This window comes from Tribolium madens, unplaced genomic scaffold (assembly GCF_015345945.1).
Source record: "Tribolium madens isolate multiple individuals breed KSU strain unplaced genomic scaffold, Tmad_KSU_1.1 Scaffold_19;HRSCAF=116;Tcas5.2_LG9, whole genome shotgun sequence".
In the NCBI taxonomy this organism is placed as follows: Eukaryota; Metazoa; Arthropoda; class Insecta; order Coleoptera; family Tenebrionidae; genus Tribolium; species Tribolium madens.
In genome coordinates, this window is record NW_025400983.1 from 15,808,489 (window position 1) to 15,835,987 (window position 27,499).

The following is a 27,499-nucleotide window of genomic DNA, read 5'->3' on the forward strand; positions in this document are numbered from 1 at the left end:
AATTAAGGTAAAATAATGTCTATAAAACGAAAAAATTAACAATTGTTGGTAATATAATTAATTCTCTATGTAAAACAAATAATTTGATTAATTCAATTTTTCCACCATTTTCTCAAAAGTTTTATTAAATTTATCCAATCTTTGCATCTTTTCTTTATGCCTTCGCTCCATTTTATTGAAGCGTTGTCTCCTTTTTTTAGAAAAAGAACTTTCATTTATATTTTCTTGTTCTGGGTTTATATTTTCTTGTGGTGCAATAATAGCTAGCATCAGAGGAATTTGTAAAATATAGAATGTAAAAAGAATATTAACATATTACCGACATATACGATAACGTACAATTTCAAAGCTGAATATTTTGTTTTTATTTATTTGATAACTTATCACTGCGAGTTGAGCATGAAGCTTACTCCTTTCCGGCTTCATATACATAATCTTATCTTATTGTGATAAGAAGTGTCTCATCATAAAAACGCCCATAAAGGCGTTTTTGGCCAGTTGTGTTATTATTATTTTTTTTCTACTTTGCGTTCGTACTAAGGTCCATTACGAAACTGTTTTGGGTTTCGTAATGAACAAAAACAGTGCTATAAAAATTATACTAAAAGGAGGGAAATTTAGTTTTATAATGTTGTCGACCTAACCGTTTTTCCATCAAACTGTCACTGTTAATCGGTCTAACGCAAATGAAATTATTCAGATACGAAATTTTTGCTGTGTTTGGTTTAACTAATCATCGCAAATCATATTCCGAATGAACATGATTATAGTGGTGCTTACGCATACCTTTAGATCATAGGACAAAGTAAAATAAAAGGTACTTTTAGACTTTTGTGGTTAGGTAGGTTTTGCCGTCAACTTACTGAACAATATTGGCGTTCATCGTATTTGCCGTCAAGGTCGGTATTTCTAACGCCGTACATTGCAAAACGTCTTCGACACCTTCGAAATTCATTTTTACGAATAAAATCAAATTAATTTATTTCATAGCCTCCTAGCCACCACGCAATGTCGCCAACTGCCGCAAAATTCCCTACATTACAAAATGATTATTTTTTTGTTTAAAAAAGTGCACAGTAGGAAAAATACTGTATGATATCTCGTTTATAAGGCATTTTGTCGCACGCACGTGTTTAGGACACGACGAGCGCAGCGAGCTTCTTATAAAACTCGTATCATAATATACTATTATGGGCTTGTATGTTTTCACTAAACCTTTCCATTTTGACTCGCATGCTACGGCATCAAGTTTGGAACTTTTTGCTTGGCAGAACATGCTCACTTTCTGCCACACTTGTTTTTTCACAGAATTAGCAAACTCTTTATCAAAATTTGCTACACAATCAATTAATAATAATACATTTTCCTCGCACCACATTTTTCCGGTATCCATTTTTTGTTCATTTTCAGTAGTACCAATATACAACAAAGCTTTCCTAATTTCTTCATCTATTTCCAGAAAGCTCTACACTCTTGTGCTAAATATTTTAATTTCGTTATGACTAAAATTTTTATTTACGACAAATACTTACAATTATTGGAGCTGATTTACAACAACTTACAACGGTGCAATAAAAAACTATTTAACTCTTTAAAAGATGGAATTTCTGACTCAAATTTTGTTTCATCGTAATTTTTCTTTGTATTTTGATCAAACCTGTCGTAAATAATTAAATTAATGATTGCATCCCATGGTTCTACTGGAATTGATAAGCGTGCGAAAGTTGCTATTTAAAGTTTCGTGAATTTGTCTCAAAGCAGAAGAGGAATCCTTGATCATGATCGGAATAATCCTAAATTACGAATGTGGCTGTTAACTATCAATGCTTTACCCTCAAATCTGTCAACCAACAATTGATATCATAATTGGTCTCTGTAATCTGAATATTGTCAACTACAATTAAAGCTTTGTCTTTTAAGCAGTTTTTTAAATGATGATTTATCAACTTTTGTATATTCGTGGTTACTGTCAACCAAAGACAAAAAACCTATCTTTAAAAGAAGTTCATTCTGAATAATTACCTTGAAATGTTGGTAAAGATATAGGCGGAAATTTAACCTTTTTGAGAGTTGAAGTGGGTGAATGCGGGTTTTGAGGAATAATTTGATCCCTCTTTTCCGAATCCCTTTCATTTGTTGATAGAGCAAGTTCTGCTTTAGCAAGTGAATTGATATATACCTTAAAGAAATCTTTTTGATCATCTCCAGAAACGTTTGAGTTCAGTGTTTGTAACTCACAGACTAATGATTTGAATTTTCCGTACAATGGTTTGATTAAATCTAATCGAATTTTGATTAAATCTAATCGAATTTTGATTTCGCATTTGGTAACATTGTCAATGGCTGGAGGATGCCTATCAACAAATTCTTGGTATTTTTCTTGAAGAATATGTTATTTGGAGTAAAAGTGAGTTTATGTGGCTCAGCTGAATCATTTGCATTACTCTGTTCGCCAAAATGAACGAGTAGTAGATGAGTGTAATTAGTGACTTTTAATGACTTTTTAATTACCCCTTAATCACCAGCGCTTTCAGTTTAATGACATGTTAATGACCAGCACTTTCGCTTTAATTAGGTACTCACTGTACTTTCGAGAGATTTTAAAGTTTTTTTTTCGGTTTTTTAATGACGACCGCTACACTTTCTAAAGCTTGATTATGAAGATGTCTATAAAACTTTTTACAATTAAATGAGAGCATTTGTTGATATCAATTTAATGAAAACAATAAAATGTAGTCACAATGAAAAACATATATTTACTTTTATAAATTTATTATTAATGCATATGTAAATTAATCCCGGTCATCCTCAATTCCGCTTTCGTTCTCTATCTCATCCTTGTCATCTGATTCGGGGAACCACGCTCTTCTTAAAAATAGTAATACGGCACCTTTTGCTTACTCAAGTGGTACCGCCTTGGGCACCCTATATGTCGTCTGTGCTAGATTGGGGTGTTATATCTTATATATCTTAAAATTACATTATGTATGTGCATATGTTTGCACCAGATTTTCTCCTCCAGCCTCGCAACCATTTACAGAATAAATCTTCGTATTGGAGATCACGATACGTAGTAAATCTACGAAATGACAATCTCCGTTCGCCCCTTGTGTATAGGATGACGTAGTTTTCTTCTATTAAATAAATGAAAAATAAAATAAAATAGTTTAATATTAACTAACCAGTCATTTTTGATTCACAAGTATTATTTCACTGTGACTAGTTGTCTTGCCAAAAATCTGTTTGGAAATGAAATGGTAATAGTGGTGGGAGGGAAAACCAGGTAAAAATTTTGTTGCTTCTACATTCTTTATATGCCTACTGATAAATGGAAGTACCTCACGTGGGGAGGTGAAAATTACACTTTGGGGCAAAAAATATTTTGCGATAAAGTCAAAATATTTGTAAAGATGAGACATGAGTAATAGAACATCTTTCTAGAATAAAATAAGAGTATTAGCATTTGTTTGAATGTATGTGTCTCGTCTCGTCAGCGAGGAGCGGGTCCCAAATGCTAAACAAAGTAATTCTTAATCCTTTTCTTTCGTAAACCCATTTTAGTGATATAAAAAAATATTATTATAGTCGTAACCAGGAATATTTGGGATTGATTGGGGTTAAAGCATTGGTTGTGTTACATAATTTTTGTCTACAACAAGGATGTTGTAACATTTACTGTCCTTCTGAATATGTTGATGTAGATGACGAAGACAATGGAGATCTGAAATTAAACCTCTGCCATCTGCTACTAGATTATGTTACCACATTCGAGACCTGGTTTGCGAATATTTTTCCTCAAATGTGGGGGCTCTTCCATGGCAAAATGAAAGGGCATTGAGAAGATAAATAATACAGCCTTTATAAAAATATTAAAAAAAAAGTGTACCTTTGTAATTACGAAATTATAAATACATATAAAACGATATAGTGTTTATAAGTCTTCCAGCAACAGCACAATTGCTGAGCGTTGTTCCGCGTTCAGTTCTTGTAACGTTTCGGCAACATACTGCCCAAAAGCACTCTCTGTGTTCAGTTTTTGTGAACCCTGATCAGGTTGAATTTTAGACACAATGTCTCGAGCAACCTGCACTAGATCATTGGTCACCATATTTTTATTCTGTTTGGATGATCCCCGTGATGCGGGAGTCGTCAAGGCAGTGGTGCAGTGTACAGAGATGGGTGTCCTGCAGTCTATTGTGTGAGCTGCACAGGGGTGCGTCTTACTCTTTTCTTCTAAGAAGAAATTTTCAGTGTAGATTCTACAACATTATTTTAGTTATTTTAGTGCTGGCACACCTTTATTATTAACTTACAGCGGATCTGTTGGTGATAGATCATTATTTATTTCGTTCAAAAAGCCATCCTGAGTATTTTCTGTGTTTGATGTACCTATAACAATCAATTCATAAAACTGTGTGTATTAAATATTGCTAATACATACTTGTTGATGCTACTGAGTCTGAACATGACAATCTTTTAGGAGCAGTAGCAGTGTACGTGTTTCAAGGTTTTATATGGGGGGCCAAAAACCCCATATTTTTCATGTATGGCCACGCATAGTCACTTTCACATTCTTGACCGGAGTGCGTAATTACCTTTCTTTTCTCTCTAATATACCGGTCTCTTAAATTCTTCCATAATTTCCGGCATTGTTCGCCTAACAATAATAACAGTACTTTATATATTTTTTACTAATTAACTTCATAACATTTTACCAGTTATATGCAAGATGTCTCCAATTTTATCAAAACTTTTTTGTTTCACCAAGTCATCTTTAAATAACCGATTGGCTTTGTCATAAATATGTAGTTCTTCCCGAATTAAATCGATCAACACAGCGATATCTATGTCTGAAAGTATTTTAAGGTTATGATTGCTTACATTATCGAATTGTTACTTACGTGGTCCTTCCATATGCACAGCGAATAATACAACTAATCGCAAATAGTCGAGAATACTCAGAATATAACAAATCAACTGGTGAACACAATTCACAAAGCAGATGATGAGATAAACAATGACTATGGCAGAATATCCTTTGTTTGACATGTGCGCCAAATTCGAATCTATCCGCTTAAACTCCATTGGTAAATGCTATTTACTACCGGTATCTCGCTTGAAATCGCCTTTAGGCAGTTTATAAATACCTTGGACAAGGAAAGAGGGAGAACTCGTAATGTGCTTGCCATCTGTTCCCAAATGACACCAAATGTCTGAATCAGTGGCGTAGATAAGCGTAAAAACGGGGTTCCAAAACACAGAACAAAAACAATGAATTTTTAAATGAAAAATGGAAAACAAATAAAAGAATCTGAGATGAAGGAAGAAATAATGTGGGATAAAAAATAGTTTTCACAGAAAATAACATAATTTATTGTCCACTCAACAAAATGGTTTTAGTCAAATGGCTCCTGACTGGGTCCATTTTTTTCGGATCGTCGTTTAACAATATAGTGGACCCTAATATTTAAATATTTATTGCAAATGGCTTTAATAAGAAAATACCTAAGCTGAACCTGCATTTCTACATCATGTATGCAAAGAGTTGTGAAAATATCGGTGCCAGTATAATCATTTAACACACTATGTACAATTTGCGTAACACAACTGGCTTTATGTAAGTGTTCCTCCCTTTCTGCCTGACGTATATATTGTTCCGTCTTTTTACAAATAATAATAACCTCTAACGGATACGTTAAACCGCCTTGATTTTTTTACTTATTAAGGAATGTAAAAAATTCCCCATCTTGCCAATTAATGCTGCTAATTAAAGCTCCCCTGGAACGAATTGAGGAAAAAAGTTCAACATAATCTTGACTTATTTTATACAGTGCGACGTTTCTTCCTCGGGAGCGGTGTACTTCGGGCGCCAGCACCCTGTTTTGTGAGGGGGTGCACCTCCTGGTGGCGGCTCCTACGGGTGGCTCAGTGAAGACTGTTCCTCCAGAGGTCGATGTCAGGGGGGTAGCGAGGGGAAATGATATGCGGATTAAATAAATAAATTATTTATTTAATTATAAATTACGGTCCGGGCGGTTATTAAAGTGCGTAAGAGGTTATGCAAGCGGTCCGGGGGCGGGGTAAGCGATTCCGGCAGGCCACCTTTGTATAGCGTAAGCAGGTGCGGGGAGGGGGAATGAATGTGGGAGCGGTGTTCTCAAGCCTCCCTGCAGCCCTGACTAAGTTTCTTTAAGCCTAGGACTAGAGGACTAAGGGGGGGAGACGGAGAAGTGGATGCGGGGAGGTGAGGGGACTTGCCTTCGGATTCTGTTCCGGTTATTCCTTTCTGAGGCACTGTTACAGTCACTTTGTCACTCAACACTACAGGGCACTTCCTGTCACTGGAGCTGGGGCTTGACTCGAAGAACTCTCGGTGAAGCCTGAGTTTGTTTTCCTTTTCGGCATCACTACTGCTGCAGGATGAGACATTTAAATTGATTATCAATTGATCAATTTGAAGTTCAACTAAATCATCCAGCTGCCACATTTCCTCTTCCACTTCAACAACATGTTGTACCGCTTTCCGCCAATTTTCTGGGGTGACATTATTTATGGCCTGCTGAAACAAGACCTCTACATCCTTCAATTTAAATGTTGTATGATTTTGATCCACTTCACCCTTCAGCTGTGCCCATATTAATTGCATCGGGTTCAGCTCGCAATGGTATGGTGGTAACCTCAAAATTATTTTATTTTTACTTTTTGCCATCTCGTCAACTTTATAGACGATGATGGCTTATTTAATTTAGCGCCCACAATTTTGCGTTTAGCATGTCAAATTCAAAGGGTATGCCCATTTTTTGTAACCTAGCTTGAATTTCTGCTTTCCTTGTACTTGTGGTGGGAACAATATTCTTCTTGCTGCTATGGTAGGATGCATTATCCATGACAATCACAGCGTTTTCCTCCAAGGATTGGCAATATATCTGCAAACCATTCCAGAAACTTGTCTGCTGTCATTTCCTGATTATAGTTGCTGTTTTTTTTTATTCAAAAATGTTTAAACCACCTTTGACAAATCTATCTTCTGATCCCATATGGAGTACAATTAATCTTTTTCTTTTTCCACTGGGATTTTTTAAGCCAGTCGACAAGCCATTTATAAAAGCTTGCCTGGCTGTTTTCATAGTGGTGTCAAGCCAAACTCGGTTTACTGTGTGTTCAACATTCAACCAGGTTTCGTCTAGGTAATATATCGTACGACCTTCTTCTTTAAACTTGCGAATTTCTCGTAGAAATCTCTTCCTCCATGCTACAATTTCATCTTTTTCCTTTAAGATGCTGTTTCTTTTTCTTCCCATGCAGCTACAAATTATTTAATATAAACCCCTTATATTTAAAAATACCTATGTAAGTATACAGAAATCCAACTTCTTTTAATAACCTCCATAATGTTGATCTTTTAAAGTTGGGTATATTCTCATCGGCATTAACTGCAACTAAAAGTGAGTCAAGTGGCTCATTTCGAAAAAAAAAAAACAATGGACTTTATGTCGAATTGCACTCTTTGTGTATTATCTATATTATCCAATATAATCTTGCTTCGACTGTATTTTTTGGGTGACTGCAGTTCCTGACTATTATGTTCCCGGAGAACATTATAAACACTTGCAACAATTTGTAGAAAAAAAAAAACAAAAGTAGTAAGTACCTGCTGCTCTTGCTGTGAGTTCCACATTTAAGGTCTGGGAGCTCTATTTTCTGCCATGATTGCTGCAACATTAATGTTTGTTGTTTAATCTCTTGCGGAAGTTTTTATTAACTTATGTACGTACCTATTAGATATTCACAACAAAGCAGTCTTAAAAAAGACTGTTTATAAATTCACTTACGATCAGCCAAAGGATAAAGTAAAAAAACAGCAACCAACATAAAACGACGCGTGGCATAGAACGACGTAAGTGCTGCCAACCGTAGCATCATGGAAACATATGAGGCGGATTGTTAATTAAAAAAAATTGTTTGCTTCATGATATTTGTAATAATATGTGCGGTATTACTTATCAATTTGACACGCTGTTTTGGTGTGAAACGAACTTACAGATTTTGACCAATAATAAGCCGTTATTCAAACAGTGCGGGTGCAAGTGGGCGTTTTTATTACTATATCTGTTCGTGAAATGAAGTATAGTATAGGCATAAATTTGGCAATTTATATATTAATTTAATATTAAAGTTCATTTGTAAAGAAACATTCTCAAAATATAGCTAAATATTAAAATTAATTTAATTTTTTTTATGAAAGCCCAAAAACAAATTTCTGTTACGGACCATTTCTTCCTACGAACCTTTGAAACGTACCTGTCTAAGAAATTTATTTAAGGCATCTCTACCGCAAGCCCCATGAACCACCGTGGGGGGGGGGGTGGTGGTAATCGCCTTATTCTATAATGAGTCTCAAATATTGTTGGTATCAACTATATTTATAATAATAATAATAATAATAATAAATGTCGTGCCTGCACGTGCAATTACTGGACACATATCATTAGTTGATAGCAACACTATCCCTAATGATCAGCCTCCTTGGCCACGTGGAAAATGGTCAATGCCCAAATTTTATAATAATAATAATAATGAATAATTCACACAAAAAAAAAACAAACATAAACGAAACCTTTTTCAACATAAACAAACTTTTTGTTTTTCTTAACAACCAAAACTAGGGCCGAATGTCAGCGCTCTCTTTAAATTAACTAAATACAAATTATAAATTATTATGAGAAAATAAGGACGCGACAAGCGCATTTTATGTAAAATCGACATTGATAATTTTGGATGATCTGATGAGAGAGGTGAATAGTAGTGTGGTGGATATTTTTACTAAAGGTAGCCGTGGGCCAAGGATGGTAGACATAGAGGATTGCTCAGGTCCTATGCTGCAATGTTAGCCGTATTTCATCATCCCCACCACATTGTGTGACGTCACAACTGGTCCACATTGTTTGTTTACATCAGCTGTACTTCGTGTTTTAATGATATTAGAGCATATTAAGATCGTACAAAAGAAAATTGTAGTACGAAATAATGCAAATTTTAGTATATTTAAAGTAATTCCAATAAATTTAAATAGGTAGTACATATATCGTCTTTATATTCCTGGTAGATGGTATGCTGTATATCGGCAACAATATGGTCTCATCAACGATAAGAAAGGAATGGGTCAACATGTGCAGACGAGCTGATAAGTTCAACTCGATTCATAGCTCAATTTGCTCCATTTCACAAACAATGGTTATCAACGTGATCTAAGAAACAAATTGTTATAATGCATTCATTTTTGTTTTAGACTAGAGTAAACTGTTTTATTGTCATACAGTTACAGTCGGCAAATTTCCATAGCCTATTCTGATCTAAAACAGAAATGAATGTATTACCGTGCGATCAAATAAAAAATAAATTAGAGTAGGCGTCGATTAATTTCTACCTAACACATTGGCTGGTAATCTGGGCTGGAAATTTTTCACACAAACTGAAAGTGAAAATGACCATTCACCGTTTTCCTCTTGTATGTACAGCAAGAAAAATTTTCTGCTCTAAAGTGAACATTATTTCACTCAGAACGACTAAAACGCAAACTTGTCAAAGTTTCCGCTCACATTTGATGTCAAAAATTAGGATTGCCATCAGAAGGACTTCAATCACCGCCTACTCTATTTTTTTTTGATCGCACGGTATAAGTAGGTACATATTTTATAAACTTGCATCGCTAACATTACACCAGATACAATGTGTTTCAGTATAATTTCCCAAGCATATTTTTGATCTTGTAATCCCCAGAAATTCTGTATTGCTTGTATTAAAATTATAAACGTGGGGTGTAAGTGGTGTTTAGCACCACTTTGTAATTTACTAACAATTATGTACCTATGTTATAAAATTGTTAATTGATTTTTAATTTACGTGATCTCTTTATTTTTCAATAATTCAAAATTACAAAATTATTTTTTTACTATTGTATTGTTTTTATAATCTCTTAGTCAGGTGGACAAATATAGAAAGCAAATATTATTTACAAATCTTTGTTTAATTTTTGGGATATTATTTAACTGAATTTTGGTTGTACCTACGCTGGTTTCAAAATTCAAGTTTAGTGCAGCTACCAAATGTTTTTATTTGAAGAAATTAAATTTATATTGTGTTGAAAGTCGTTTTGCTCACTTCTTTCTTCTTTAAAGTCATTACTACGGAGAACTACATACTTTAGTCTTTAGGTATCCGTAGTCATTACATTATTATAAAAATGGATTATTTTGTTCTACATTTTTTTACCTATTATCCATTATTAGATTTTGTATTATTATTTATCAACAAAATTTATTGCATATAATTGTCAAAAATAAAACCCGTTTCTATTTTGTATGTATACCTAGGAATCTTATTGATATTTTCACGACTTTATGACCAAAAAATTTCAATGGCAATTTATTTATTAAATCATTTTTGTTAGAGCATTTTTAAACGTAAAGAATACCCGTCGACAAAAAAGTAAAAAAATTGTTCCTATTCTTAGTGTCTTATACAATATCATTAACATGGAGAACAATGTATTATTGGAATTATTGCGTCTGATTACCCCGATTAGAAAACAGATTTACTCAATTTTTGGACACGAATAAACAGATAATTTTATTTTGTATTACCTCAAATTATAACTACAATACTCTCATTATAAATTCAAAAGCGATTTTAACAAATTAAAGTTGTAATAGGGGCTTTGTAAACTGTTTATTTAGGCTCACTATTACAACTTATTTAATATTAAATTACACTAAGTTCGATTCAAATCAGCGCGATTATAGAACGCGGTAACCGAAAGTAAATATTCGCGGACTTCTGACCAATTTCGGACCCCACGGATGCCCTGGTGATTCAGAAGATAGCCTACGAGACCAGTTGGGACCCCAAGGATGCCCGATTGATGCAAGTAAGCAACTGYTTCTTGAGCGTGGGTGGTTGTCATTTTATTAAGGGTTGCTCGGKACTATTCGGGGTAGAGGGTGACTTCGGTACGCTTCGGACGGAGTTGGACGATTGCAGCGCTATTCTGGTGGGCGCTTGGCGAAGTATAATGTTACCGGTTACAACTCTCCCCCTCAGAACCTGTAGGACGTCTCGGACTTAGGTTCTGGATCTAATTTTTCTTTCGGGGTCTTCCTCGACGTCTAATGGGTTGTATAGGCGTGACCTCCTGATCGTTGGTAGTGATAAAATGTTTTAGGGCCGATGTATGATATGTTCCCAGAGGAACCGTGGGATTTGATTTGGCAGCTATTTCGTAACTACAGGGTCCCTTGGCATTGAGGATCACATAGGGACCATCACGTTTTGGAGCAAATTTAGAGGTATGACCAAGGGAGGCTTTGCTAAGTGAGTGGGTATTCACTAGAACTTCGTCTCCGGGTTTGAATGTGGGAGCGGGGCGGCGTTTTTGGTCTGCATATTTTTTCCGGGTATCTTGCTGTGTTTCCTGGGTGTCTTTGACTTCCCTCAACGTATTTGCTAGGGAAACCAACCGAGGAGTGATATCTGGAACAAAATTATCATTTTGGGCGATCTCACGGAGATCGTGTTTGAGATCTTCGGGGGTTCTCAGTTCTCGAGCGAACATAAGGTATGCTGCGGTATATCCGGTTGTTTGACATCGGGTTGAATTCATTGGAAACCGAATAGCCGGTAGTTTATTTGGCCAGTTTGTATATTCATTGTCGAGCAGTATTGAAAGTTGTGTCTTCATATCACGGTTTTTTCGTTCAACCATGTTTGCCGAAGGGTGATATATCGGGGTGAACGCCTGGTCGATGTCTAGACAGTAGCACAATTGTTGCATCAGGGAGCTTATAAACTGGGTTCCGTTGTCACTAATTATTCTTCTAGGTATACCATACCGAAGGCATATTTCATTTAGAAGAGTTGTAGCACATGCATCGGCAGTGGCAGTGACAAGTGGGAAAAGTTCAATCCATCGTGAGGCACAGTCCTCTATGATAAAGACCCATGTTTCTTACTGTGGTCCTCGGGGAAGTGGTCCGAAAAGGTCGACAGATATTACTTCAAAGCGCTGTTGTAATACTGGGGTCTGGAGGAGGCCTGCAGGTTTCAAGTTGGAGGCTTTGTATTTTTGGCAGACTGGACAAGCTTTGACATAATTCTTGATATATGTGTACATTCCAGGCCAGAAGAACTTTTTCCTAATTTTGTAGGCGGTGTGTTCGGCTCCATAGTGACCGGCAGTGGCGGCGTCGTGATATTCCTTCATGATTAGGGGCCGTAGTTGTTCCGGTACTACTAATTGAGCTTCTTCTACATCATCTTCGGGCGAATATCTATATAACACTCCTTGGGATAATAAATATCCACGGCCTGTCCATTGAGTAGTTTCCTCGGGTTTTCCGTTTTCGAACGTGTCGATGATTTTCTTAACTTCGGGATCGGTTAGTTGCTCCTTTCGTAAGTCGGAAGCACTTTTTCGCGGTACGTCCACCGTTACTAAACACATGGGACAATTCGTCCGGTCTCCACTCACCGGAGGACGTGAAAGGGTATCTGCTACTACGTTTGCTTTTCCGGGTGTGTATTCGATGGTGAGGTTATAAGCTTGGAGCTGAAGAGCCCAACGGGCAACTCTGCCAGTGGGTGTTTTTATGGACATCAACCACTTCAATGGTTGGTGGTCGGTGATAACAATTGTCTCGGCTTCTTCAATATACCCTCGATATTTCTGAACTGCCCATACTAAAGCGAGCGCTTCACGTTCTGTTGTAGAGTAATTTTGTTCAGGTGACGTGAGTAATCGGCTGGCGAACTCGATGGGACGTTCCTTGGGTCCCTCCCCCTGAAGGAGAGCCGCTCCAATGGCGTATGAGCTGGCGTCTGTGCGTAGACGGTAAGGTTTTTCGGGCTCGGCTTGTTTTAGAATTGGGGCTGAGGTTAAGAGGTTTTTCAGCGTTGTGAATGCTTCTGTCTGTGCTGTGCCCCATTCCCATGGAGTATTTTTCCGAGTGAGTAACGTGAGTGGACGAGCAATTTCGGAAAATTTCGGAATAAATCTTCTATACCAATTACATGTTTGGAGGAAAGTTAACAAATGTTTCAATGTGTCTGGTTTGGGCATGTTTAAGATAGCCGAAACTTTTCCAGGGTCTGTTTGAATACCTTTACGCGTAATAAGGTGGCCCAGATATTTGACTTCGGTGCACGCGAAGTGGCATTTTTCGCGGTTCATCCGAAGTTGAAATTGTGCCATACTTTGAAAACATGCTTGTAAATCCTGCAGGTGCTTCTCATATGACGGAGAAAGCAAAATCATCCAATGAGCCTTTGAAAGGTCGCGGGGGCATTTCGCAGACCGAATGGTAGTCGACGAAATCGATAAATTCCAAATGGCGTTATAAAGGCTGTTTTGTCTTTGTCGTTTCGGTTCACTTCCACTTAGTAAGCAGCTTTTAGGTCCATAGTGGATATGTATATCGACTTTCCTGTGGAGTGAAGGAGGTCTTCTAATCTCGGTAGAGGATACATATCAGGCTTGGTAACGGCGTTTAATTTCCTGTAGTCCACACATAGTCTAGTATTTCCGTCCGGTTTTGGCACTAACACTACCGGGGCTGCCCATGCGCTCTCGCATTCTTCTATAATTTCGGCGTCTAAAAGAGCATTGATTTCCTCCTTAAGAATTTTTATCTTGGTTGGAGTAGCTCGGTATGGAGCGCTGGCAATAGGGGGATTGTTTCCGGTGTCAATATGATGTTTCGCGTAAGGGGTAGGTGGACCTTGTGCTTCGAAAAGTGCCACATGTTGGCTTAACAGATCATTAATTTCTGATATTTGGCTTGGCTGGAGGTGATGGCCTTCATCCGGGGACCTCAAATGTATTGCGTCAAATGCGGCCATATTATATGTAGGGAACAAATTGGCATCTTCGTCAGTTTCCCATTCGAATTCATTCCACTGCTTGAAATGCATCATACATTTGATAACAGCTTCGCGAGTAAAGTTCTATACTGTCTGGCACGTAGTGGTTGAGTAGGTGAGCTGTGTGGTGGGTTGGTGAGGCTGGGATGAGTCTGTTATTTCCTTTAGGGCTAGGCGGAGCCTGAAGTCTTGAGATCTGGGGCGTCTTTTTCCGTGGAGGGCTATTTATGGGCGATAACAGAGTGGAACTTTTCTGTTGTTCAAATATTACGTCGAGAGATGGTTCTCGAATTGCGGGTTGCTTCTCAGTTATTGTATCTTTTGATACGAATCCATATGATTCGTGGCGGCGTCCAGTGTAGAACCAACGCTCGTTTTTGAAATCAACTGTTATTCCAGCCTTTTTCGCAAAATCTATACCTAGCAGGGTTTTTACTTTCGGAGCTGTCGGAATGTAGAAGACGTTTGTAGTTATCTTCTTATTTTTTAACGTAATTGGGACGTCGGCAGCGAGTACAGTTGTTCTCCGGGCATTTCCATCGGCTTGTGTAAAAAGTATTTCAGTGTTTTGAAAGATCGTACCCTGTTGTTTGAGGATATTGAACAATTCGGGACTTGCAAGGCTTGTACGTGCTCCAGTATCCAAATATGCGGTACCTGCTGCGCCATTTATGCTAATATTTAAGGCTGGTCGGGTACCTTCATTAGCATTAAACAATCAAAATCCGGTGTCTGGCGCTGGTTTTTGGTTGCAGTTTTCACAATTTCGGCGAATTACCCCTGGTTTGCCGCATCCATAGCATTGTACTGTATTTGCTGTTTGTGCGCTGTTACCAGGTTTTAGTTTCTCTTGTTTTTCTTTTTTACGACATACGGCGATGCTGTGTCCAAAAGCGCGACAGAATTCGCATCTGCCTGCTGTCTTCCGATTTTCTTTCCCCTTTTGTGCGGTGGAAAGTTGGCTCTTGTTGTCATCACTTCGTTCTCTAATAGATTCTTCTATTTCTCGACTTATTTGTAATAATTGTGAGAAGCTGGTAATCGAACTTCTCGTTGTTCGGTCACGTATCTCGTGTCGTAGAAGACCGTAAATGAAGTCGATTTGGCGGGCCTCTGAGTCGGGCGGGTGGATTTGAGCTAGTAAGGCTCTTTTCTCGAACACAAATAGACCAGTTGGTGTGTCCACGTCCTGTGGTTCGGAAAATATTTTCTGATAAATTTTGTAGACCGGCGGTCTAGGAGCGAATTCGTTCCTTATAAGATCTTTGGCTTCTTCCCACGTGTTGACGGTATTCTTTACTCCTGTCCACCAGGTGTGGGCTGGTCCCTCCAGAAGAAGTGGTAAACCCCTCAGCGCATTTTCGTCTTTGATGTCCTCGGTTTCTTTGTAAAAGCCAGTACTGGCAATAAAGTCGTTAACTGCTTCAGCTGATCTGGTCCCATTGAAACGGGCAGGGCAATGTGTGAAATGCTTCGTTTGAGGCGGAATTTGTACGTTCCGGATTAGTTCTTGGACTGCCTCGGCTGTGATAGCCATGTTGAGTGTTTGGGCTCTGGTTAGCGGAATTTTGCACTTGGTTATAGCACAAATTGACACACGCGTTTTTTATTCGAGCCCCACGTTGGGCGCCACTTTGTAATAAGGGGCTTTGTAAACTGTTTATTTAGGCTCTCTATTACAACTTATTTAATATTAAATTACACTAAGTTCGATTCAAATCAGCGCGATTATAGAACGCGGTAACCGAAAGTAAATATTCGCGGACTTCTAACCAATTTCGGACCCCACGGATGCCCTGGTGATTCAGAAGATAGCCTACGAGACCAGTTGGGACCCCAAGGATGCCCGATTGATGCAAGTAAGCAACTGYTTCTTGAGCGTGAGTGGTTGTCATTTTATTAAGGGTTGCTCGGGGTAGAGGGTGACTTCGGTACGCTTCGGACGGAGTTGGACGATTGCAGCGCTATTCTGGTGGGCGCTTGGCGAAGTATAATGTTACCGGTTACATAGTCATAATTCACTTTTATTTGCATTATTTTGTATTTGCTCATAATAACACCAATGTATTTGACGCGATTAAAGACCAGTTCTGACGTCACAGCATGTCTATGGACCACGTGACGCCGGCTGACAGATTCGTGAGCTTGAGCAATCCGTCTACCATCCTTGGCCGTGGGCAGCACGAGTCGGGGCGGACGACGGGGCGCGTTGCTGTGCTGGGTAGCGGGGCGGCGCGGAACCGGACGGGGGCGCTAAACGAAACGAAACGAAACGCGGACGCGAATTAGGACGCGCGCCTGAAGACATTTTTATGAGGTTATATTCAAAGAGGCAAAGAAAACATACCGCGTCAACATTTCTAAGCATCTGAATGATGAATTATATGACACTTTGCTTTTTGGGTACATAATGCACTTTTTTTTCTATTTTGTTTTATTTACTTATTAAAATTAAAACCATTTGCACTAATAAAAATGGAGCATTATGATCATTAAAATCTCAATAGTATGCTACCCTCTTTCGTACATGATACTTTATAGAATGAGGTAACTTAAAGAAATTTTTTTACAAAATAGAACTTGATTCAAAACGTTCAACAATAAGCTTTCTGACAGTATTTTCAAATTCTTTTTCTTTACCTCCGCCATTTAGCAATATATAAATATATATAGAGTGCAACAGTGTCAATGAAGTATTCGTAATTATTAAGTCACTCACGTTTATCACATTTTGCACAGTTTCAACACTCAAATAACTTGGATTATAGAAGTCTTCAAATTTTGGATTAATCCAAGGATTTTGTTCTTGTACAATACCACTCTGTAATTTTTGAGTTCACACATAGGAATTTCTTTATCCACATCGGTTATAACGTATGCATAATCACGCATCTTCTTCACAAATTCCTCAAACTCACTTTTTATAAACGATGTAGCAGCCGTCAGTTGAGGATTGCTAATTTTAATAGCTGGAAGACGGTCTTCAAATGCTTTTACACCAACGGTTAAAATTTGCTTCCAGATTTTGTTTTCGGTATCACAGTCTCATCCAAAAGTCGATAATTTTCATTTTTTATTTTACTCAATTCTTCTGCCTTCATATTCATTTCCATTTCATCCGCAATCTTGTTCATAGCCTCCTCCAATTCCACGTCTTTAGGGGTAAATCTATCAAAAACTCAGAAGATGGTGGATATTGAGACAAAACTCCATTACTATGTGGCCTCTATCGTCCGTTCTTCTTGCGCCCCACGTTACAGACTTTGCGTTAAGATCCCCCATTATGATGCTATTTCTGTTGCCTTGCACATCATTTTCTATATTTTCGATATATTTGGAGAAGTTCAATGTTGTATCGTTTGGAGAGAAATAGCAACATATTAGGTTTAAGTTGTTCAGTTTGATTACTACATATCCGTCTTTTGCCTCCATACCCCTAACGACTACCCTGCTGTTGTTAATGAGTACGGCTACATCTTGTTTTTGGTTCGTGAACCATCCCCCTTGTCTAATACGGTTCTTGTTTGGTTTGCATAGTACTATTATATCGACCTTATGTTCCATGGCCGTTACTAGAGCTAGGTCATGCGCGTCCCTAGTTCTGTCCGTGTTAATTTGTAGGACTGTTATTTTATTGTTCATCCTTGAAGTGAGCTTCCTGCCCTTTTATCCTTCTTAACATCTGTGTGTAGGTTGGGCAGTTTGTAGATTCCGCCCTGTGCCCTTCTTTGCTACATAGGTAGCATCTGGATTGGTTGCTGCATGCTCTGGCTATATGGTCAGAACCTCCACAGTTATAGCATCTTAAAATCTCGTTTCTCTGGGTAGATTCTTTCTCCACGTGTCCGACTCTTTTACATATAACACATTTTGTTGGCGTCAGGATTTCTTTTACCCGCCATCTCAGCCAGCCCGAGCCAACTTTTTTCTTCACTAATAGTTGATGCGCTTCCGTTTCTCCCAGTGTGACGAAAGCTAATTTTTTTCCTGTTGGATTTATTTTGTCAAGGATCTTGATCCTGCACTCCACTACAGTATCTTCATTTCCGGTCTCTTCAACAAGTATCTTTTTGATTTCTTTCTCTGTTACGGTAGGGTCCAGATGTACACGCAATTCCCCCCCCCCCTAGGAACGGCCCTGTCTTGCCTTTTCTTAATATACTTATAAGGTCAGTGGCAAAAAAAAATAAAAATATGTAGAGACATATTTGGCAATCAACTCTTTTTTCTATTTTTTTGAAATATGTATTTCACTCACCCTGGGGGCAAATTGCAACAATGTTCCTCGTAGATGAAACACTAAGATGTCTACCCCATCAAAGGGGCAATTGCCTGTCTCAATTTCTTTAATTTTGTGACGAACCAAAAGCCTTTTATATGCACTTTTAAACTGATGGGCATTGGGACTGTTGCCCCTAGACCTTTGAGTTGAAAAAAACGTTTCCAAATAATCCTGTGTAAGTTTGTAAGTCAAGAAATAGGGAAACCCATGGTTTTTACTTTTTTGTCAAAAAGTGGAAACATGTTCCTAAGTCCAACTATAAGTCCTAGAAAGCCTAATTTTCTGTCTGTATTTATTATTGGAGTTTCATTCTGATCTTTTAGTTGTACTATTTAAGAAAGGAATTTATTGACATACATTAAGTATTCATCATAATAATATTCAGTTAGTGGAGATCATATTGCTTAGTAGAAAGTCTATTCTTGCAATTTAACATATCTGCATGTTATTAAATTTCAAACATAAGTCTGCTGTTGGCTTGCAGCCGGCAAAATTTTGATTTAATGTAGCGTCAGGAACTACATTTAAAAATAATAAAGTTTTGGAGATACTGTTATTTAACACTTGCATAGTCAAGCGAACATTTATTTTATTGTTTTTAAAGTCTATGTGCTTTTCTGTCAATTTATTACTCAAACGTAGCTCTTCTTGTTTTTCGAGCTCATGCAATTTTTAAGTAAATTCTCATTTAACATCCTCTCTATCTGAATTTTTTAAAATATGTTTTTCTCCAAATATTTTCCGAACTAACTTCATCATTTGTCACAAATCTAATAAAACAACATAGTAGATTTCTGAGGTGACAGGTTATTAAAATTATTCTTAAAATTTGGGCCATATTCAAAATTTGCTTCCAAGCTTGTGCATATGTTTAAATTGTAGGCTGCACCGTCAAAAGTTATTGAAAAAACTTTTACATTAATTTCGTCCAATTGCTTAAAGGCTTCGGTTAAAATATTGGCTCGGTCACTCTCAGTAAGTAAGATTTTATTATTATTTTAGGAATGTGATAGTGCACATACATACCTCGATTTAACAAACCCAAAATTTATAAATGATGGAACTAATTAAATGAAATAATCTCACTTGCAGTGTATCGCCCACAGTGGACACAATTTCAATACATCACGTTTGTCAATTTTATGCATGCTTTTTATTGGTTCCATTGATTATGTTTGATGGCAAATTATATTGTGGCACAAGATTATTACTTAAAACAAATTTGTGACCTTTTGTCAGCGCTGCCGCTAGATTTTCTAAGATATGCACTGGGTCTGGCACAAAAAATGGATTTTCATTGGGCAAAGAGGGACGCTGAATGAAATTATTAATTATAGTATGTCTTTCAGCAACAATATTTAATTTTTTTCATAAGTTCCGGTTTTGTGGACCCATTTTCCGAAGTCCATTTCTTAAAGCAAATTACTCTCTATACTCCATTGACAGATATGATAGACGTTTTTGCGTCATCGTCATACGCAGCCTATTTTTAATAATTAGCAATTAGTCACCAATAACACTAAATACATTCTCAATGTAATTTCAATATTAGCGAATGCAGCGCCGAACTTGTTATCAACCAGTATCCTGTAGAAAAACATCTCTTTTGGTTCACTGTCGATATTGTAGTCCTTCTTGAAGGCATCTATCAAGGCTGCAAACTGAACTAACTCATTCCTAAGACTGATTTCAAGATCGTCGTTGTATATTTTTACTAACATGTCGGCAGCCTTGTGTAGATCCGATTCGCACCGCCTCATATTATACCTCATAACTCACTCTACTGAAAGGCGTGATTTTCTTTGGCTTCACAAATATATTATTGTAATTAATAATACATGAATAGAAAGCAATACTTACGAGTACGTTTTGAGATGAAAAAATTATTGAAAATTCAACCACTTATTTTAATAAATGTACTTCAACTTTCAAGATGAAATACACACGTTCTGTCAATAGTAGCACACTTTATAGCATGGTGCACAAACAACTAAAATATATTTAACACTGCCAAAAAATAATTAACGACCACGCACCACGCTGTTCGCTTATCATTTTGAACTACATTTGAAATTAATACATATTCTTGAGATTCTTCTAGATTGTCATTATTATCATCAAAAGTTAATATTTTTGATGAAACAGTTAAAATGCTAGTACTGACTGTCCAATGCAACAGTATTGCCCAAATCGGCGCCTTTGATTTCTGTGTGCAGCAGTGATCTTTTGTACGAATGTTCAAACTGACGCGCTGTGGGGTTGTTGTTTGAACCGCCTCTACTCCTTATTGCTCTGAAAAGTATTTCCAAATGGTCCTCCGACATTTAATATGATAACATATATTTTAATACTGCCATGTCACTGGCTATATACAAAGAAACCATAGCAATTAAACTTTCTATGTTAATAAAAAATCCAAAAATCCTGTTTTCCTATTTGTATTTACAACGGGGACGTTATGCAGTTGAATCTCAAGAATGTACTCTTTGCAAAAACGTAAGTACTTAAATGTTTCTTGAAAATTCTGGGAATTTATTGGCCTCTGATATTTATATTTTGCAGCAAAGTTTCTAGTATTAAAAAATCGAACAGATTACTTACAATTCTACAAAATTTTGCTGTCGGTTAACATGATAAAAGTTTTCCACTGTTAAGTTATGCCTCAAGAAAAGAAAAGCATCCGCTACACTTTTGCTAAAAGTTTGAGCAGCTTTTTTAACTTTCATTTTTTCTTTGCTCCAATCTATGTGACGCTTCTTCAACTTTGTTGCCGCATGAAGACTTCTATATGCTGTCTTTCTACCAATTTTTCAAAAAAACTATAAAATTTCACCCCCATTTTTGTCAACTAATTTCTCTTGACTTGCCAAGCAATTTTTGATAAGTTTTAACATGTGACATGCGTCCAAATAAAAATAAATTTTCTGCTCTATTAGCGGATGCATAAAAAAGGAATTATGTTGTTTGGGTCATCAAATGTTTCACTCAAAATGGTTGCAGTACCATCGAAAGATAAAGAAGTTATCACAACATTTGACTCCATTGTTCACTCCATGTTCTAATGATCGATTTACCAAATTACCTTTTCCAGCACTTGTCAAAGAATTGATAAAAAGGTGCCACTAGATCCTGAACCAGCTCTAGTTGTCTCATCTACAGCTACCCAAATATTGTAATCCCCAATATATCGCCTAATCTTCTCGATAGTCTAAAATAAGCCAATATTAGCTAAAACTTTAAAACAAAGAGTATAATGAAATATATATAACTTGATTATAGTATTGTGGTATATAATTTTCTGCAAGGTAGCTTCATCTGGAATATTTTTTCCAGTGTTGTATTTTTGCAGAAATTCTTTTAACTGTGGACATGTTAGTTTGTGTAATGGGATGTTTGCCGCAATTAATGCGTTACACATTTCCAGGAAAAAAGTCTTTTTTTTTTACATTATGCCCTAATGTCAACAACGTTTGATGAATGTGAGTATTTACATGACTTTGTTGTTCTAGACGCGATCTCTTTCACATTTAAACTGAAATGTGAAACAGTTTTTATGCAGAAGAAAAACGCCTCAAGCTTATGCGGTTAAGTTCTACTTAACTTTACTCAAGTTCTACTTACCGTTTTGCCACAAGCCTGACAAAAGACTTCTTCATCTTTAATTAGTTGGTAAACGTTTGGTTTACCAGTTAACTTCAGCCAATAAATAATTTTGTCCTTCAAAGAAGATTTATGGGTTTTCAGCATTTTGTACGCACCATTGCACTATTCATCTATTGCCTGTCTGAATAACTTTTAGAAGTTAAGAAGCATGAAATCTTACATGAAATGATCATTGCACAGGTTTCATGCTTTGTTTAAAGCAACCATACGTTCACTTTTTTTCTGAAAACAAAATTACGCGAAATCGATGAAACTTATTGTAAGATTTTTAAAATCCAATATAAGATTGTGAAATGTTGATTTGGGCGAAATTTTACAAAATATGCATTTTAGGCAAAATCAAGTGGGTGACAAAATTAATGTTGTTGGCTAAAACGAATTTGTGTCTGCGTCCCACTAAAATGCCTACACTTTACACAAAAAGCCAAAAAACCTGAAGTTGAATAATATCCATAGAAACCTATTCAGATAGAACAATATTAAAGCGAAGTTGATAGCAAAGGTTTTTTCAGTTTTTTTTTAAAGTGCAGATAGAACACTATAATCCTCGGGTGACGACTCTTTTTTATTAAGTTTTTGTAGTAAGAAGCTCATATTTGTCTATAACATTGTACTTACTTACAGTGTGGTTCTATCAATGTTATTAGCACTGAATTTTGTCTTTGGATATTAGGTATAGGTAGTGATGTCTGTCTTCAAGTATTAGATTATAAAGGCTTACAAAGAGCAAACAAGGACTTTTGCTAAAAATCAATCACAACATGAAAACATCACCATAATTTTTTAACAAAATTTCTAGGCACAAATACAAAAAACAAACAAAATTTGTGGCTATGAATAAGTTACTACAAATTTTTTCATCAAAATTTTGACTTGGTAATTCCTATTAAAAAAAGCAGACTTTAGTAACCGCATACCCAATGATATACATTTTAGAAAAATTGACATTTGTTATTTTGACGTGTGAAATTGAACTTTTTTGAGTTAACTAAAAAACGATCAACGGAAAAATAATGATTAAGACACTTGTTTAATACATAACTATTAACGTGCAATTTTAGAGATTTGAAACCACAAAATATATTAATCGATTCAAAAAATCGTGCGAAATTATGTGACTTTGGTTTTGCTCGAAATATGAGTACTGGGACTCACGTCTTAACATCAATTAAAGGAACACCACTTTATATGGCACCAGAATTGATAGAAGAACAACCGTACGATTATAAAGCAGATTTGTGGTCACTTGGTTGTATTATGTATGAATTATTAGTCGGGGCACCTCCATTTTGTACCGCTTCCATTTTACACCTGATTCGGTTGATACGACACGAGCAAATCCGATGGCCGACTTTTATTTCCGAAAATTGTGTCTCTTTTCTCAAAGGGCTTTTACAGAAAGATCCTTCGAAAAGAATCAATTGGGAGGAAATCTTGAATCATGATTTTGTCAAAGGGCATATTTTGATTTGCAATGATTCAACTAATATGCCGTTGACTAAAGCTTTGTCTGAAAATACGCTACATGTGCAAGAGCAACAGAGGAAAGACCACATGTGTAACAAAGCGAAATCAAGCGAACCTAAGGTCTCACCGCAAGACATGAAAAACAATAATTTATCGTCACAAAACTCGTCGATTCGAAATGACACTTTTATTGAAGAAAGTCATCCGATTGAAACTGAAGAATGGATCGTTTTTCTGCAGAAGTCAATGGAGGAGGTTATCGGAGGTGAACTCACTTCGTTAACACAAACCTATTTAGCTAACATAATCGTATCACCGTTGCGAAACACGAACACAAGTCCGAAAGTGTTGACTTATGTTGCGAAACTCTTATCGTTACCTTTTGCCCTACGAGGGGTTTCTCACGAGATGAAAGAACAAATCAAAAAAGTGTATCTCGAAGTAAAGTTGGTACCAAATCTGATTTACTCTTCCAAGAAAATAATGAAAGTGTTTGATAGTTCGAGTGATGAGACTTACAAAGATGTTTCGGATTTAACAGAGGACGATTTTCAAGCACTTGAATGTATCTATGTGTTACTTACGCATTTGGTGCATTTGGATAATGAGTTTTTGAGTCAATTATGTGATTCCATCGCCGTTTTGAATGTGTATTCAATACTAAAATCGTTTCTTTTGATTTGTAAAAGTCGATTGCAGTTGGTTATGGATTTATTGGCCATTCTAACGCATGTATTGCGGGTTTTTCCTGAAAATTTTGAATTAATCGATCGGATTGTTTTAAATGAGGGAAAAACTGTTAATTTTGTTGAATTATTAAGACATAATAATCCGTTGATGCAAGAACGAACGTGTTTTTTTCTTTTGTTCCTGGGGAAACATTCACCAGCTAATAAGATGGAAGTTTTTTGGAATGAGACTGTAAGGGAAACTTTGGAAGCTTTGATGTATGACTCGATTGGAAGTGTTAGAAATGTAAGTGTGTTTTGAATGTAATATTTTCGTTATAATTATTTAAATTTTAGGCTGCCGATCGTACCGTTGAGGAACTTAGGTGTAAGGATTTTTATAAACCATCTATTGTTAAACAAACTTAATTTTAATAAATACTCATTATTATTTTTATTTTAAGACATTTTTTTACACTTCAGTTTTGTTATATTGATGATACACTACTCAAAAAAATTAAAGGAACAAAATAATTTTCTGAATTTTTTGGTGATATTTGAAAAGCTGTACTCATTGAGAAATGGTTGTATCTAGATTTCAAAAAAACTATTTTGAAGCTTTAAGTTTTTAGTTTTGAGATCTATTGGCAAAAAAAATTTCTATGCTACGGCTTTACGTAATCTTAACTTATAGCGCGAAAAAAATGTAAATTTGTGTGTTTTTGCTTTTGCTCCACGAACGTAAAGAATTTTTTTTTAAGTAAGTCAATGCATAGTTCGGATAACCTGCTCAGTCACCTTTAATATGCTTTTTTTATATTCTCTTTACGTCAGCTTGTCGTTGAGGGATCTGATTTTAAATAAAAAAGGATCCTTTTGTCTTTGATCATCGATATCTCAGCAACCAGTGACCATACAGAGAATATAAGGGTAGTGTCAAAAACTGGAATCTTACAAGATCGTTTTATGATTTTTTGAAAAATGTTTTTTTTTGCATCCTCAACATTGATTTAAAAAAAGAGAAAAAAATAACTCTGCATTATTTTAGTAAATCTACCGCGTATTTACTAATATTGATGGGGAAACGATTATTTTTAGGTATTTTTACAGTTTAATGTATCCCCAATATCCCTGTAAATTTTTAAATCAATCCATCAAACCGTTTTCTCGGACCGATTGATAAAAGTGTTACAAAAGAATTAAAGGGACAATTGTACAGCAGGGATGTCGCATAATATGCCATTTCCTCTTTTGCTATGATCCTATCCAACTGCTTCTCGTCAGCACGGTAGTTTTGATATGTCTCAAGTGACACATGAGGAGTATGTTTCGTAATACTGCTTATTGTATTGTTCATACCCCAAACAATTTCGGGTATTTTATCATCCCAATAAAAGTCATTATCATCAACCGACGCTTTTATCGTATCCAATAGTCTAATGAAACCTCTACTTGCCCCTTTGCACGGGGAGTAGCCACTGATGTCATAACATGCTTTATTTGTTTTTCACATACAAAATCTGTCAAGTACCTACTTGTAAACGCTAAACCATTATCAGTAATTATACGTTTAGAATATCTCAAAAAATCCCCGAAAATATCTCTCAAATTTTTAATACATTCCGTTGGAACCCAAAGTACGCGAAGGTCGTGCTACTATAAATTTCGTGAAAGAATCTACTATGGTTAAAATATATGAAAATCGTGATTGACTTTTCACAAACGGTCCAATATGGTCAATATGTGCAGTATGCATGGGCGTTTCTGGTTTTGGGATCGAATGTAGTTCATCTTCCGGTTTAGCGTGATTTGCGTTATTTCGGCAAACCAAAAGTTTTCTTTTATAATTTTGGAGTGACGGACTATACCTGGATTACCTATTTCATCATGATATTTTTGCAAAATATTGAATCTAGCAGTTCTTGGTATCACTAACCGTTCTCCGCCAAGTGTTTTTCTATTTAAACCATTATTTTTGTAAATAAATTGACGTTCAAGATCTTTACTAGATTCATTTTTAAGTTGTTCAACTATTTGCCTAATTATGTCGTCTTGAAGTTGTATTGTTAAAAAACAATCTTCTGTAGAAATCTACAACGTGCTTATTACGTTTACGCGTCTCATGATTTCAAATCGTACTTTTGTACTTGTAACCACCAACGTGTAATTCGCGGGATTAAATAGCGCTTGCCGAAAGTGTAGCGAACGGCTGAGCAATCAGTAACAATTTTCAAGTGTGATCCTATTAGATAAATACGAATACGTTTTAATGATTCGACAACTGCTAATGTTTCCAATTCGCAGCTGTGGTATACTTGTTCGGCTGAAGTGGTCACATGCCACTGGATTGAGTGATTTATTAGGTTGAACCTGCAAAAGAATTCCGCAAACCCATTTTGACTTGTATCTGTGTGAACATGAGTTTTAAGTAATGGATTATACGGACAAAGTATTGGTTTCTTAACTAATTGTCGTTTTAAGTCATTGAAAGCCGAATTCTGTGCTTCCCCTCATTCAAACGGTACGGCTTTCTTTGTCAATTTCGTAAGAAGTAACGCAATTATGGAGAAATTTTTAACAAATTTACGAAAATATCCAGCTAGCCCAAAAAATTGACGTACTTCGTGTACTGAAGTGGGTGTTTTGAACTTGCTAACAGCGTTAGTTTTTTTGAGAAGCGGCTGAAATACCCTGCGGGCCGACTTCATAACCAAGTATTGCAAAGTTGTCATTAAAAATGAACATTTTTCAAGCTTTAATTTAAAACCGGCGTCATCTAATGAACTCAAAACGGATTCTAGTATTTCCCAAAGCTGCGTTTATTGCCGGCTGAAAAATCGAAGGTGCGTTTACTAAACCAAAAGGCATTTTTAGAGTTTCATAATGCCTGTCAGGTGTGACAAATCCAGTTTTTGCAATTGAATTTTTCTCAATCGGTATTTGATAACCATTGCTACAATCCAAACTAGTGAAATAAATTTTACTTGCCATAGAATTTAATTGCTCCTCAATATTACTCATCGGGTAAATGTCTTTAACAGTAATTGCATTCGAAGCTCTAAAATCTACACACATACGATACTCCCCATTTTTTTTCACTAACACAACGGGACTTGCAAAGTTAGAATGAAATTCTCTCATTATTCCGGCTAACTAACCACCAACTTCGATTTCAATTTTTATTTTGTCCAATTCGAGAGTGAATTTCGCCACACAGTTGGTGATAATTTTGGATCCGCCGAATCCTTTCATTGTATTAACAACAGGACGAGTTGGTAAATTTAGTTATGCCACACATGAAACCGAAATCACATTGACTTGGCTACCAGTGTCCACATATGCCCAGGCGAGTTCCCCGTTAATCCGGCACTGTTTTTTATAAATGCTATTACGAGTAATTCCGGCACTGTCTATTAATTTTATGTGCTTTGATTTGGAGGTTGCGGTACTTGAAATGTGTGCGTTTCTGAAACGATAGTCCTATTTTTTGTGACCAAACCTTTTG

At 36.4% G+C, this 27,499-nt stretch overlaps 2 protein-coding genes across 2 annotated transcripts in view; one reads left to right on the top strand and one right to left on the bottom strand.

The window, feature by feature from the left end:
* LOC123011159 (serine/threonine-protein kinase fused) overlaps nt 1-24,451 on the top strand; it is a 49,826-nt gene extending 25,375 nt beyond the window's left edge. The window contains exons 4-5 of the mRNA XM_044408482.1: nt 22,921-24,301; nt 24,352-24,451. Coding sequence (XP_044264417.1) covers nt 22,921-24,301; nt 24,352-24,423 — 1,453 coding nt within the window. The 3' untranslated portion in view covers nt 24,424-24,451. The remainder of the gene's footprint in view (nt 1-22,920; nt 24,302-24,351) is intronic.
* On the bottom strand, nt 14,633-15,570 carry LOC123015780 (activity-regulated cytoskeleton associated protein 2-like). The gene has a single exon (XM_044415714.1). The coding sequence runs from the start codon at nt 15,449-15,451 to the stop codon at nt 14,633-14,635; it is 819 nt and encodes a 272-aa protein (XP_044271649.1). The 5' UTR covers nt 15,452-15,570.
* Nucleotides 24,452-27,499: the final 3,048 nt, after the last annotated feature.